General features: G+C 41.1%; 1 protein-coding gene across 1 annotated transcript in view; it reads right to left on the bottom strand.

The window, feature by feature from the left end:
* The window catches only part of itga1 (integrin, alpha 1), a 292,234-nt gene that overhangs the window by 99,831 nt on the left and 179,041 nt on the right, over positions 1 to 13,362 (bottom strand). The window contains exons 10-13 of the mRNA XM_068032751.1: positions 10,943 to 11,016; positions 6,205 to 6,349; positions 4,914 to 5,056; positions 2,722 to 2,865 (exon numbers count right to left, since the gene is read on the bottom strand). Of these exons, the coding sequence (XP_067888852.1) occupies positions 2,722 to 2,865; positions 4,914 to 5,056; positions 6,205 to 6,349; positions 10,943 to 11,016 (506 nt within the window). The remainder of the gene's footprint in view (positions 1 to 2,721; positions 2,866 to 4,913; positions 5,057 to 6,204; positions 6,350 to 10,942; positions 11,017 to 13,362) is intronic.

Genomic DNA, 13,362 nt, shown 5'->3' with positions numbered 1-13,362 from the left:
CCAACTCTGTTTCAACAGTATATTATTTTTTAGCACTGTGTGATTGTGAAGGAGATAGAAGATGTAAGTAAGGAAAGTTATTCCTAGTTCCTTTTGGCAGAATGTTTGCACATGTCAGATGGTTTTCTCTCAGTATTTGCTGCATAGTGAGTCTTTTCTTTTATACGGATTATATAAATCTTACATTTTTTTTTTATCATTTAGAAGATTACATGAAGCAACACTCCAATGAAAGACATTTCTCATTTTGGCAAAGCTTCATAGCAGTCATGAATTTGTCCAACAAAATGAAAAATGTTCATTTTAAATTTGCAAATGATGAGACTTAAATTGAGACATTTTCTTTCATGAATACTTCTAATAACAACACCAACTTATATTTACGTAGTGCCTTTAACATAATAAAACATCCCAAGGTGCTTCACAGGAGCATTATGAAATGAAAAATGATACTGAGCCATTTAAGGAGCTATTTGGTTAGATGACCAAAAGCTTGCTCAAAGTGACAGATTTTAAGATGCATCTTAAAGGAGGAAAGTGAGGTGGACTGGTGGACTGAGAGAATTCCAGAGCTTAGGGCCTAGGGAACTGAAGACACAGCTACAAATGGTGAAGCAATTAAAATCAGGGATGCTCAAGAATCCAGAATTAGATGAGCGCAGATATTTCAGAGGGTTGTGGGGCTAGAGGAGATTACAGAGATAGGGAGCAGCGAGGCCATGGAGGGATTTGAAAACAAGGATGAGAATTTTAAAATCAAGGCATTGTTTGACTGGGAGCCAATGTAAGTCAGCGAGCACAGGGGCGATGGATGAATGTGACAGTTAACAGACGTTTTGACAGTAATGGACTTGCATCTTGGGCTTTATAAATCTTTTTCTCAAAGCTAATTCACTTCCTTGCTCAAAGTAAAGTCAGGTCCTCATAGATTAGCAATAAACCCTGCTACTGGAGTTGCCCCTAAGCTGACTTGTATAGCACCTCTCAGCCTCACGATCTCTACTCCTGAGCAGAACCAGAACAGCAATGTCATGGGAAATACCATCACCTCCAAGTTTCACTTCAAGTAACACACCATCCTGGCATGCACATACATAGTCATTCCTTCATTGACGCTGAGCAAAATCCTGAAATTTCCTCATCAACACTATTACCAGATGTACTCCATTAACACAAAAAGATGGCTGACCAACATCTTAGAACAACAAGGGATGGGCAATAAGTATGCTCTTCCAAATGCTGCCCACCCCCGAAAAATATATATAAAAAAAAGATTTTTAGTTCCAAATACCCTGAATTGGATCCACTTCGAAAGGGCAGAATTTGTTTTTTAGATTACCCCAGATTTGGATTAGTTTTCAGTGAATACAAAAATGCATAAAGAGCAAAATTTTAACCTAAAAAAAAAGGCAGGTCTGGATTGGTTCAGGTGTTGTCAGAAAAATACTCTTCCCGATCCTAACCTGCCTCCAACCCGCTCATTCCTGTTTTAACTGAGACTCTAAGTTTAAAAGGCAGCCAACCTTGAACCAAGGAGGTGGGCTGCAACTTTAAACATGATATTGAGGCTGCGAGCGTCATTGTCGTGCAGCTTCTAAAATTTAACAGCTGTTGGTCAGGTTTCCTGAGTAGCGGGTAACCCTGCAGCTTTCTCGAGGAAAGGACTTGACACCAACCTCCTGGCTGAAGAGACCCGAACAACCTTATCTGCTGCTGTGGTTGTTAGCGACTGGCTCCCAGCCTGACTGAAGGCCCAGCTATCAATCAATCACTGACATCAGAGACATGCTGTGGAGTTAAAGCTCCACAGCTTATGCACATAGGAATATAGGAGCAGGAGTAGGCCATTCAACCCCTTGAGTGTGCTCCGCCATTCAACTGATCTTCTACCTCGATGCCATTTTCCCGCACTATGGATGAATTCCAAATTGCAGCTGTACCACAGCTTCCTGACAGACATGCTCCCTGCAGGTCAGGAAAGTAAAATGTCTGCCCACAGTCTTCAAAGCATACTTAAACCATTAAATTCAGCAAAAAAATGTTAATAATTAAGATAAGCTATAGGATTTGATACACTGAAAATTAAAGTATGGTGATTAACACACATATAGCGCAATTTATTCCATAGACTCATGATCTATGCAGAGAATGTAATTTATTTTTCAATAAATTACCAAATGTTGTCATACATTTTCTATAGAAACTATAAGAGAAAATGTCCACAGTTATTGTTCATATCTCAGAATTAAATTAGAGCATTATGTTCAGTACCAACTATTGGCTAGAAATTACAGTTGGTAATGATATCATATAACACACTTATATCAAGTTCTTTCTCGCATACTTAATGGAGGTATTAACCTGTTTGGGTTAACATCACTGTTAACCAGTGGAGAGAAGAATTTGATCTGAATACCTGAAGTGCTAACATGATAACATGGCTGAAAGTATTTTCTAACCAATTTTTAGTAAACTAACAAAATAAAATTCTGTTAATGACAGTCAAACGTACTGATGAAATTACATTAAGAGGTGTAATACGTTACTCAGCCATCACCCACAAAATATAGTTAAATGATTCATAGGAAGGGTCACTTTTCAGTTTTAAAGTAGAATTATTAGGATATTAAGAGCTTATATTAAGAGCTTGGTGTGATTTTATGACATGCCTGTAACTGTGTTTACTTGATAACTCTGATGTATATTGTTAAAATTTATCACCTCTTTTAAATTGTATACATAAACTCTTCCTTGCTCTTCTTTCTCAGTTCCCATATACATAGGAGCTCCAACTAGAAGAATATCAGTTAATGAATCCTTATTGATGTCAACAGCACATACAGTGCTGCCAAAGTATGAACCAATCTGAAAAAAGAAATGGCATTTATGTCACACAAACAGAAAAAGTTGTTGCTTCCCTCCCCATGCAGAATGATGACTGACATTTAGATAATTCATTCACTCTGTGAATACAGTGGCTTTGGGGCCTTTAGGTAGCAAAAGTGATAGTCGATTTACCTGTAATACTGAATGGAGGCCAGAGGAAGAAACCAAACAGCAACAACCTGCATTCATATAGCATCTTTAACATAAAAAAATCCCAAGGTGTTTCAAAGATGTGAGGAAAAGATGGACAATAAGTCAAGAATGGAGATATTAAGATGGTCACCAAAATATTATTCAAAGAGGTACACTTTAAATATGGTCTTAAAGAAGCAGAGTGAAGTGGAGAGGCTGACGGGTTTAGGGAGAGAGTTCCAGAGCTTGAAGCAAAGGCAGCTGCAGACCCAATGCCGATGGTGAGGCTAAGGATACAGAAGATGTACAAGAAACACAGAGTTCAGGAGGTAGGGGCATTGTATGACCTGAGGAGGTTACAGAGATATATGGGGTAAGGCTACAGAGGGATTTAAACACAAGAATGAGAATTTTAAATTTGAGGCTCTGAGGGTTGCGACCCAATACAGATCAGGGATGATGGGTGCGTAGAACTTGATGATAGATAGGATATGGGCAGAAGAGTTGCTTAAGAGATGAGCTTACGTTCACAAAGGGTGGAGAATGGGAGGCTGGCCAGGAGAGGATTGGAATGGTTGAGTCTGGAGGTGACAAAGATATAGTTGAAGGCTTCAGCAGCAGATAAGCTGAGGTAGAGGTGGAGGGTGGTGATATTATGGAGGTAGAGATAGATGGTCCTTGTAGCTGAGAGGATATGGCCTTGGGAACTCAGCCCATGATTCAATAGGATATCAAGGTTGCAAACAATCTGGCTCAGCCTGAGACTGCGGCTGGGGACAAGGCTCCTGACCATAACTTGTTACTATGGCAAAAAGAACTACATCTTTGGAACAGGGCTGTACAACTGGTAGCAACACCAGGAAAATAGATGAAACTGACAATGGATTGTCAGTATTACCAACCCAACCCTAGTCAACCAACATACACATTTCCCTAAAATCGATTATATGGCCTTTAATGTTAGCAATGAGAGAGGAGAAAATCTAATCCCTGCCACTGTTGCTGATGTATTGCTACTGCACATATGTAAATGACAGTTACCAGGACAGAAAAACCCATAATATAGGAGTAGCTGTGGATTTGCTTTTGTGAGTTGTGCATTACATGCTACTACCAGACAAAGCCAGTGTGGGAATACCATTAGTTGCAAGTTTTTCTCCAAATCTCACACCATTCTGATTTGGACATATATCGCTGTACCTTCATTATCACTGGGTCAATATCCTGGAACTCTCTACATAATAGTGTGGCAGCACAAAGACTATAGTGGTTAAAGAATGCAGCCATCACCGCCTCAGGGCAACTAGGAAGGGGAAGTAAACACAGCCATCATTGCCTGCATCCCAACAAAAAATTGTAAAATTGCAAAAATGTTAGGTGAAGACATTTAGAGATTTGAAGAAGGTAATTTAACAAAACTAGAATCCACCTAACAAAACTGTACTCAATGCTTCTTACAGACCATATTTAATTGGAAGCACCTGTATAAGTTTCTAAGTGTCCGTCGAAACTTTCTGTCCCTCGAAATGACACTCAGCTTTTACTGATTATCATGTTAATAATGCACTAAAGGCTCTGATTTCTCACGTGTTCTTTAGGCAAAACCAATGTGACATATTACTTTAAAGGTCTTATATATTATTACTATGTTTCATGACAATCTCCTGGTCTGAACTAGAATTTGGGGGAGTGAATTTTAAATTTAGATAATTACGACAGAATGTGGAACCCTTTTACATCTCCTCTGATGCTACAGCATAAAATTTGATTAAACTAAACAATATAGTAAGAAAAAATTAAAAATTCATAGGTTTAACATGATGTAGAAATACTATTACTATTTTCAAAGGGATGGAGTTGAATATAATGGTGACTCAATTATATTAATAAAATACCTGTTCTCCTCTCAGGGTCTGTACAATGCTCATTTTCTTTCCTTTGGAAGTATAAATAATAACTTGTCCAGTATGATTGTATCGCGGCTGTCCAGCAACATACCACACATCTCCAGCAACTGAGACAGAGCTCAGAGAGTAACCTAAATATTGGGATTCAATAGACCTCAATGAAAGTTCAGGCAGAGTCAGTGTTTTATGGAGATTTCAATGCTATGAAAATTGCATCAGTGTGCTGTGCAAACATTACCCAGTTTACTAGATTTAGTGTAAGCCACAAATAACAATCATTTGTTTCATAAAATGATAAAACAGATGGTGGAAATAAACTGGAGTGTCTTTGTTTTCAGATATACTTGTGGTGGAATTAATATACCTCCATTAGTATCATGAAGTTTAGAATTTTTAATTGTAGTAATACCGCTTTATGACAAATTTGCAGGGCCTAAAGCAATAGTTCTTTTAATCCGGCTTTATCTTACTGAGGTTTCATCCATTTACTGCATGGAACTTCAGCTAGGGCCAGGAAACTATCTGCAGGAATGGGAAGGTTGCAACAATTGAATTTGCTATAATGAGGTTCAACTCAGCAATAATCAATAAGTCAGCCCATCCTTTCAAAATGAAGGTTCCCAAAAAATCTTGCTGGAGTAATATCTATCTCCTAGAATAAATCAGCATCTACCACCACCAGGATGGTGTTAGGGATGGACAATAAATGCTGGCCTAGCCAGCGATGCCCACATCCCGTGGAAAAAAAATACAGGTATGTAATACTCATCTACAGGGCCCATAATAAATTCAAATTTGCAATAACGTACCAGTTGTTTTTGTATCTTCACACTCTTTACTTGGAGAATAGCATGAAGCAGCAAGAATTTGCAGACTAATTAGCAGTCTGACAGGTCAGAATGTGGAGACTCCTTTCATCTGTATATCAGCTGATAGGGGAATTTTATAGGCTCCCACAGCCCATATGGTGGTTGGGGGTTCTCACACCAACACAAGTATCCCACTGGATGCCAGCCCAGAATTCAGAGCCAGAGCTCTGGTCTCCACTCACCAGGACTATCTGGAATGAGATTTGAAACCTACACCTTCTGACTCGAGAGGTGGGAATGCTACCAACAAGCCAAAGGTTCATGCCATGGCAACTAATATTTCACAATGATGATAAACTGTGATTTTTGTAAGGAATCTATCTCAGAAAGTCACATTTTTACCAACTAATACTCTTAGTTTAGAATGTTTAAATTCTGTACATGAGGCTGCAGCTCAATGATTTTCTTACCTAAATATCCAGCAAGAGGTTCATTACTTTTTTCTGATTTGTCTAAAAATGCCTCATTGTCAGGGATGACTGCTTCATCATTATTTAGCAAAAGGACCGTTCCATTCCAATCATAGGCTCCAACTGCTCCTAACATGATGTTGTCCTAGTGTTTAGAATGAGGAAAGCACAGAAGAAGACTGTGATATCATTTCACCATGGAAAATGCATTACTAAATAATCAATGCTTAAATAATCAGGCTAGCTGGGTCAACAATTGGAAAGGGGAAGCTACAGTAAATAATAATTGAACAGGGAGTTTCCCAATCGGACTACCCTGACAAGTTTTAAATAATAACCAGAAATTGAAAGCTAGTGCTAAGAAACTATCATTGATTGTCATAGAAACCCATCTGGTTCACTAATGTCCTTTAAGGAAGGAAATCTGCCATCCTTACCTGATCTGCCCTACATGTGACTCCAGACCCACATGAATGTGGTTGACTCTTAATTGCCCTCTGAAATAACCTAACAAGCCACTCAAGGACAATTAGGGATGGGGAACAAATGCTGGTCTTGCCAGTGACGCCCACATCCCATGAAAGAATGAAAAAAATTGGTACCTGGAATACAGAATAGCCATTATATTTCATACCATTTTGTTTTTTCCTGTTAATTCATACTGATTTTTGTTTCAATACAGTTAGCTATTAGCACTAGAATCAAATCAACAGGCTTAGAAGACACAAGCTGCTTTTAAGCTGCTCTTATACTGCTGTACTAGTGCAACTAACTTTAGCTGCCGGTGGCAACAGCAAAGCTGGATTTGTTAACACTGGCATCCAGGTAACAGTATTTTGTTATTGGGTCTTCTCGACCACTGATCTTATTAAACCCAGCAAGTTTACTTCAGTAATATAAAAGCAAAATACTGCAGATGCTGGAAATCTGAAATAAAAACAAGAAATGCTGGAACCACTCAGCAGGTCTGGCAGCATCTGTGGAAAGAGAAGCAGAGTTAACGTTTCGGGTCAGTGACCCTTCTTCGGAACTGACAAATCTTAAAAATGTCACAGGTTATAAGCAAGTGAGGTGGGGGTGGGGCAAGAGATAACAAAGGAGAAGGTGCAGATTGGACAAGGCCACATAGCTGACCAAAAGGTCATGGAGCAAAGGCAAACAATATGTTAATGGTGTGTTGAAAGACAAAGCATTAGTACAGAATAGGTGTGAACGGACTGAATATTGAACAGCAGCAAGTGCAAACATGAAAAAAAACTGTGGGTAGGCAAACTGAACAAACTAAGATGAAATGAAATAAATGCAAAAAAAAGGTTGTAAAAATGTAAAAAAGAAAAAAAGAAGAAAAAAGAAAAAACAACTAAAAATGAAAGTAAAATGGGGGGCTGTCATGCTCTGAAATTATTGAACTCAATGTTCAGTCCGGCAGGCTGTAGTGTGCCTAATTGGTAGATGAGATGCTGTTCCTCGAGCTTGCGTTGATGTTCACTGGAACACTGCAGCAATCCCAGGACAGAGATGTGAGCATGAGAGCAGGGGGGAGTGTTGAAATGGCAAGCAACCGGAAGCTCAGGGTCCTGCTTGCGGAGTGGTGCCACTAGCTCCACATTAGGAGCTACTGGCATTAAAATGACAATACAACAATCTAACTTACAAGAGGTAGATTTACAAATTCACAGCCCTAGTGAGCAGCTTTTCCCATTAAGAGTACATATGGGGAATCCAGCATGTACTCCACACAATTTTCAATGGATGGAAAATCCTGAAAAGCTCTCACCTGAATTCCTGCTTTATGCACCTGGTAGTCCAAGGGCTAGTCAAACACAATATATTGAGCAATAGTGCAGTTAAATATAGTATGCACTTAAACTTTATTGGGGTTGTTTCTCCAAAGAATGAATCTATGACATTCAGATGCAACAACCCAACTTTAACCCTCATGCACAGCATGAAAACGCTCACAACAGAAGAACTTCTGCAACATTCTATTTTCTTCAACATGATTCCTCACTTCTCTGGCATGACAGACAACACACATTTCCAACTTTTGAATGTCTGAAAAACCTCAGGAGCACAATTAAAATTGTCCCTGTTATTAGTTACTCTGTTCAATCTGTTGCACCGAAGATGAAAATCTTGGTTGCTGCAGTGTGGTCATTAAAAATAACAATTATCTTCTCAGCTTAGAATTAGAATTAGAACATTACAGCGCAGTACAGGCCCTTCGGCCCTCGATGTTGCGCCGACCTGTGAAACCTACACTATTCCATTTTCATCCATATGTCTATCCAATGACCACTTAAATGCCCTTAAAGTTGGAGAGTCTACTACTGTTGCAGGCAGGGCGTTCCACGCCCCTACTACTCTCTGAGTAAAGAAACTACCTCTAACATCTGTCCTATATCTATCACCCCTCAACTTAAAGCTATGTCCCCTCGTGTTTGCCATCACCATCCGAGGAAAAAGACTCTCACTATCCACCCTATCTAACCCTTTGGTTATCTTATATGTCTCTATTAAGTCACCTCTCCTCCTCCTTCTCTCCAACGAAAACAACGTCAAGTCCCTCAGCCTTTCCTCGTAAGACCTTCCCTCCATACCAGGCAACGTCCTAGTAAATCTCCTCTGCACCCTTTCCAAAGCTTCCACATCCTTCCTATAATGCGGTGACCAGAACTGCACGCAATACTCCAGGTGCGGTCTCACCAGAGTTTTGTACAGCTGCAGCATGACCTCGTGGCTCCGAAACTCGATCCCCCTACTAATAAAAGCTAACACACCATATGCCTTCTTAACAGCCCTATTAACCTGGGTAGCAACTTTCAGGGATTTATGTACCTGGACACCAAGATCTCTCTGTTCATCTACACTACCAAGAATCTTCCCATTAGCCCAGTACTCAGCATTCCTGTTGCTCCTTCCAAAGTGAATCGCCTCACACTTTTCCGCATTAAACTCCATTTGCCATCTCTCAGCCCAGCTCTGCATCCTATCTATGTCCCTCTGTACCCTACAACATCCTTCGGCACTATTCACAACTTCACCGACCTTTGTGTCATCCGCAAATTTACTAACCCACCCTTCTACACCCTCTTCCAGGTCATTTATAAAAATGACAAACAGCAGTGGCCCCAAAACAGATCCTTGCGGTACACCACTAGTAACTAAGCTCCAGGATGAACAATTGCCATCAACCACCACCCTCTGTCTTCTTTCAGCTAGCCAATTTCTGATCCAAAGCTCTAAATCACCTTCAACCCCATACTTCCGTATTTTCTGCAATAGCCTACCGTGGGGAACCTTATCAAACGCCTTACTGAAATCCATATACACCACATCCACTGCTTTACCCTCATCCACCTGTTTGGTCACCTTCTCGAAAAACTCAATAAGGTTTGTGAGGCACGACCTACCCTTCACAAAACCGTGCTGACTATTGCTAATGAACTTATTCTTTTCAAGATGATTATAAATCCTGTCTCTTATAACCTTTTCCAACATTTTACCCACAACCGAAGTAAGGCTCACAGGTCTATAATTACCAGGGCTTTCTCTACTCCCCTTCTTGAACAAGGGGACAACATTTGCTATCCTCCAGTCTTCCGGCACTATTCCTGTCGACAATGACGACATAAAGATCAAGGACAAAGGCTCTGCAATCTCCTCCCTGGCTTCCCAGAGAATCCTAGGATAAATCCCATCTGGCCCAGGGGACTTATCTATTTTCACACTTTCCAAGATTGCTAACACCTCCTCCTTGTGAACCTCAATCCCATCTAGCCTAGTAGTCTGAATCTCAGTATTCTCCTCGACAACATTTTCTTTCTCTACTGTAAATACTGACGAAAAATATTCATTTAACGCTTCCCCTATCTCCTCTGATTCCACACACAACTTCCCACTACTATCCTTGATTGGCCCTAATCTAACTCTAGTCATTCTTTTATTCCTGATATACCTATAGAAAGCCTTAGGGTTTTCCTTGATCCTACCCGCCAATGACTTCTCGTGTCCTCTCCTTGCTCATCTTAGCTCTCCCTTTAGATCCTTCCTGGCTAGCTTGTAACTCTCAAGCGCCCTAACTGAGCCTTCACATCTCATCCTAACATAAGCCTTCTTCTTCCTTTTGACAAGCGCTTCAACTTCTTTAGTAAACCACGGCTCCCTCGCTCGACAATTTCCTCCCTGCCTGACAGGTACATACTTATCAAGGACACGCAGTAGCTGCTCCTTGAATAAGCTCCACATTTCGATTGTGCCCATCCCCTGCAGTTTCCTTCCCCATCCTACGCATCCTAAATCTTGCCTAATCGCATCATAATTTCCTTTCCCCCAGCTATAATTCTTGCCCTGCGGTATATACCGGTCCCTGCCCATCGCTAAGGTAAACCTAACCGAATTGTGATCACTATCACCAAAGTGCTCACCTACATCTAAATCTAACACCTGGCCAGGTTCATTACCCAGTACCAAATCCAATGTGGCATCGCCCCTGGTTGGCCTGTCTACATACTGTGTCAGAAAACCCTCCTGCACACACTGGACAAAAACTGACCCATCTAAAGTACTCGAACTATAGTATTTCCAGTCAATATTTGGAACGTTAAAGTCCCCCATAACAACTACCCTGTTACTCTCGCCCCTGTCGAGAATCATCTTGGCTATCCTTTCCTCTACATCTCTGTTAAGTTAAGAATGGTACAAATAAACGTGTTTGGGGAGATTCTCAATGTCTTACCTCTGTATAATGTGTACTGAACCCGACTTGCGACATTTCCATCTCAAAAGAGGCAGCTTGTTGATCACTGGTTGCTGATAAATAAGAAGTGATCATGAGTGAAGAAAACTCACTTGTCTCACAGAAACTTAAAAAATGTGCATAAGAAAGAAAAACAAAGGAACAGAGGAAAGTAATTCTACTACTTAGTAAAACTAGTAATCTTCCTATCTATATTTTACTAGCTGATCCCATGATGTTGCACAGTGGAACCTGGGGTCAGGAGTACAGTTGTGCCATTTAGCCGATTCGGTGGAGCTGTGGTTAAGGAGATCAGCCATGATCTTATTGAATGGCGGAGCAGGCTCAAAGGGCTGAATGGCCTACTCCTGCTCCTAAGTCCTATGTTCCTATGCCAGAAGTATAACATACATGTAATGGATGCAAAACTTGTTAAAAAATATGACTAGTTCTCGTGTGGTGTTGTCCATGGTAAGTCAATCACAGAATAGTTACAGAACAGAAGGAGGCAATTCAGCGCATTGTGTCTGTGCTGACTGTCTAACAGCTACTCAGCTGGTCCTACTTCCCCATCTTTTCCCAATAGCCATTAAAATTTTTTCTCTTCAGATAATTATTCAATTTCTTTTTTTGTTGATGGGTTGACAAAGAAGCAGGGATGGGGTGTGGTATGATGGGCTGGCAAGGGTAAATTTTGTGATTTTATCAGGGAGAGAGAGGATTTGAATATTGAGCCACTGTTTTTCAAATATTTCAAATTTTTAGTTTAGTTTAGAGATACAGCACTGAAACAGGCCCTTCGGCCCACCGAGTCTGTGCCGACCATCAACCACCCATTTATACTAATCCTACACTAATTCCATATTCCTACCACATACCCACCTGTCCCTATATATTTCCCTACCACCTACCTAAACTAGGGGCAATTTATAATGGCCAATTAACCTACTAACCTGCAAGTCTTTTGGCATGTGGGAGGAAACCGGAGCACCCGGAGGAAACCCACGCAGACACAGGGAGAACTTGCAATGTATGTGGAAATATAATAATTTGCAAAATATGACGTGTCTTCTATGTCTTGTTATTTTTCTTAGTAACGCTCAAGTCACTGAAGTGTCAGGCAATCACCATCTCCAATAAGAGAGAGTCTAACCACCTCTGACATTCAGTGGCATTACCATTGTGAAATGCCCCATGAACATCCTGGGGGGTAACCATTGACCAGACACCTAACTGGACTAGCCATATAAATACTGTGGCTACAAGAGCATGTCAGAGGCTGGGTATTTGGTAGCATGTGACTCACCCCTTGACTCTCCAAAGCCTGTCCACCATCTATAAAGCACAAGTCAGGAATATGATGGAATACTCCACCTTCCTGGATGAGCACAGCTCCAACAACACTCAAGAAGTTCAACACTTTCCAGGACAAAGCAGCCCCTTGATTAGCAACCCATTCACAACCTTAAACATTCACTCCCTCCATCACTGGCACACCGTGCCTGCAGTGTACCATCTACAAGAACAAAGAACAGTACAGCACAGGAACAGGCCATTCAGCCCTCCAAGCCTGCGCCGATCTTGATGCCTGTCTGAACTAAAACCTTCTGCACTTCCGGGGCCCATATCCCTCTATTCCCATCCTATTCATGTATTTGTCAAGATGCCTCTTAAACGTCGCTATCGTACCTGCTTCCACCACCTCCCCCGGCAGCAAGTTCAAGGCACTGGCCACCCTCTGTGTAAAAAACTTGCCTCGCACATCCCCTTTAAACTTTGCCCCTCACACCTTAAACCTATGTCCCATAGTAACTGACTCTTGCACCCTGGGAAAAAGCTTCTGACTATCCACTCTATCCATGCCACTCATAACTTTGTAAACTTCTATCATGTCGCCCCTCCACCTCCGTTGTTCCAGTGAAAACAATCCGAGTTTTTCCAACCTCTCCTCATAGCTAATACCCTCCAGACCAGGCATCGTCCTGGTAAACCTCTTCTGTACCCTCTCCAAAGGCTCCACATCCTTCTGGTAGTGTGGTGACCAGAATTGCACGCAGTATTCCAAGTGTGGCCCAACTAAGGTTCTGTACAGCTGCAGCATGACTTGCCAATTTTTATACTCTATGCCCCGACCGATGAAGGCAAGCATGCCGTATGCCTTCTTGACTACCTTATCCATCTGCGTTGCCACTTTCAGTGATCCGTGGATCTGTACGCCCAGATCTCTCTGCCTGTCAATATTCCTAAGGGTTCTGCCATTTACTGTATACTTCCCACCTGTATTAGACCTTCCAAAATGCATTACCTCACATTTGTCTAGATTAAACTCCATCTGCATTTCTCCGCCCAAGTCTGCAACTGATCTATATCCTGCTGTATCCTCTGACAATCCTCATCACTATCCGCAACTCCACCAACCT

Source organism: Heterodontus francisci, chromosome 1 (genome assembly GCF_036365525.1).
Source record: "Heterodontus francisci isolate sHetFra1 chromosome 1, sHetFra1.hap1, whole genome shotgun sequence".
Taxonomy (NCBI): domain Eukaryota; kingdom Metazoa; phylum Chordata; class Chondrichthyes; order Heterodontiformes; family Heterodontidae; genus Heterodontus; species Heterodontus francisci.
The sequence above is the reverse complement of the archived record's forward strand: the minus strand, read 5'-3'. Positions and strand labels throughout refer to the sequence as shown.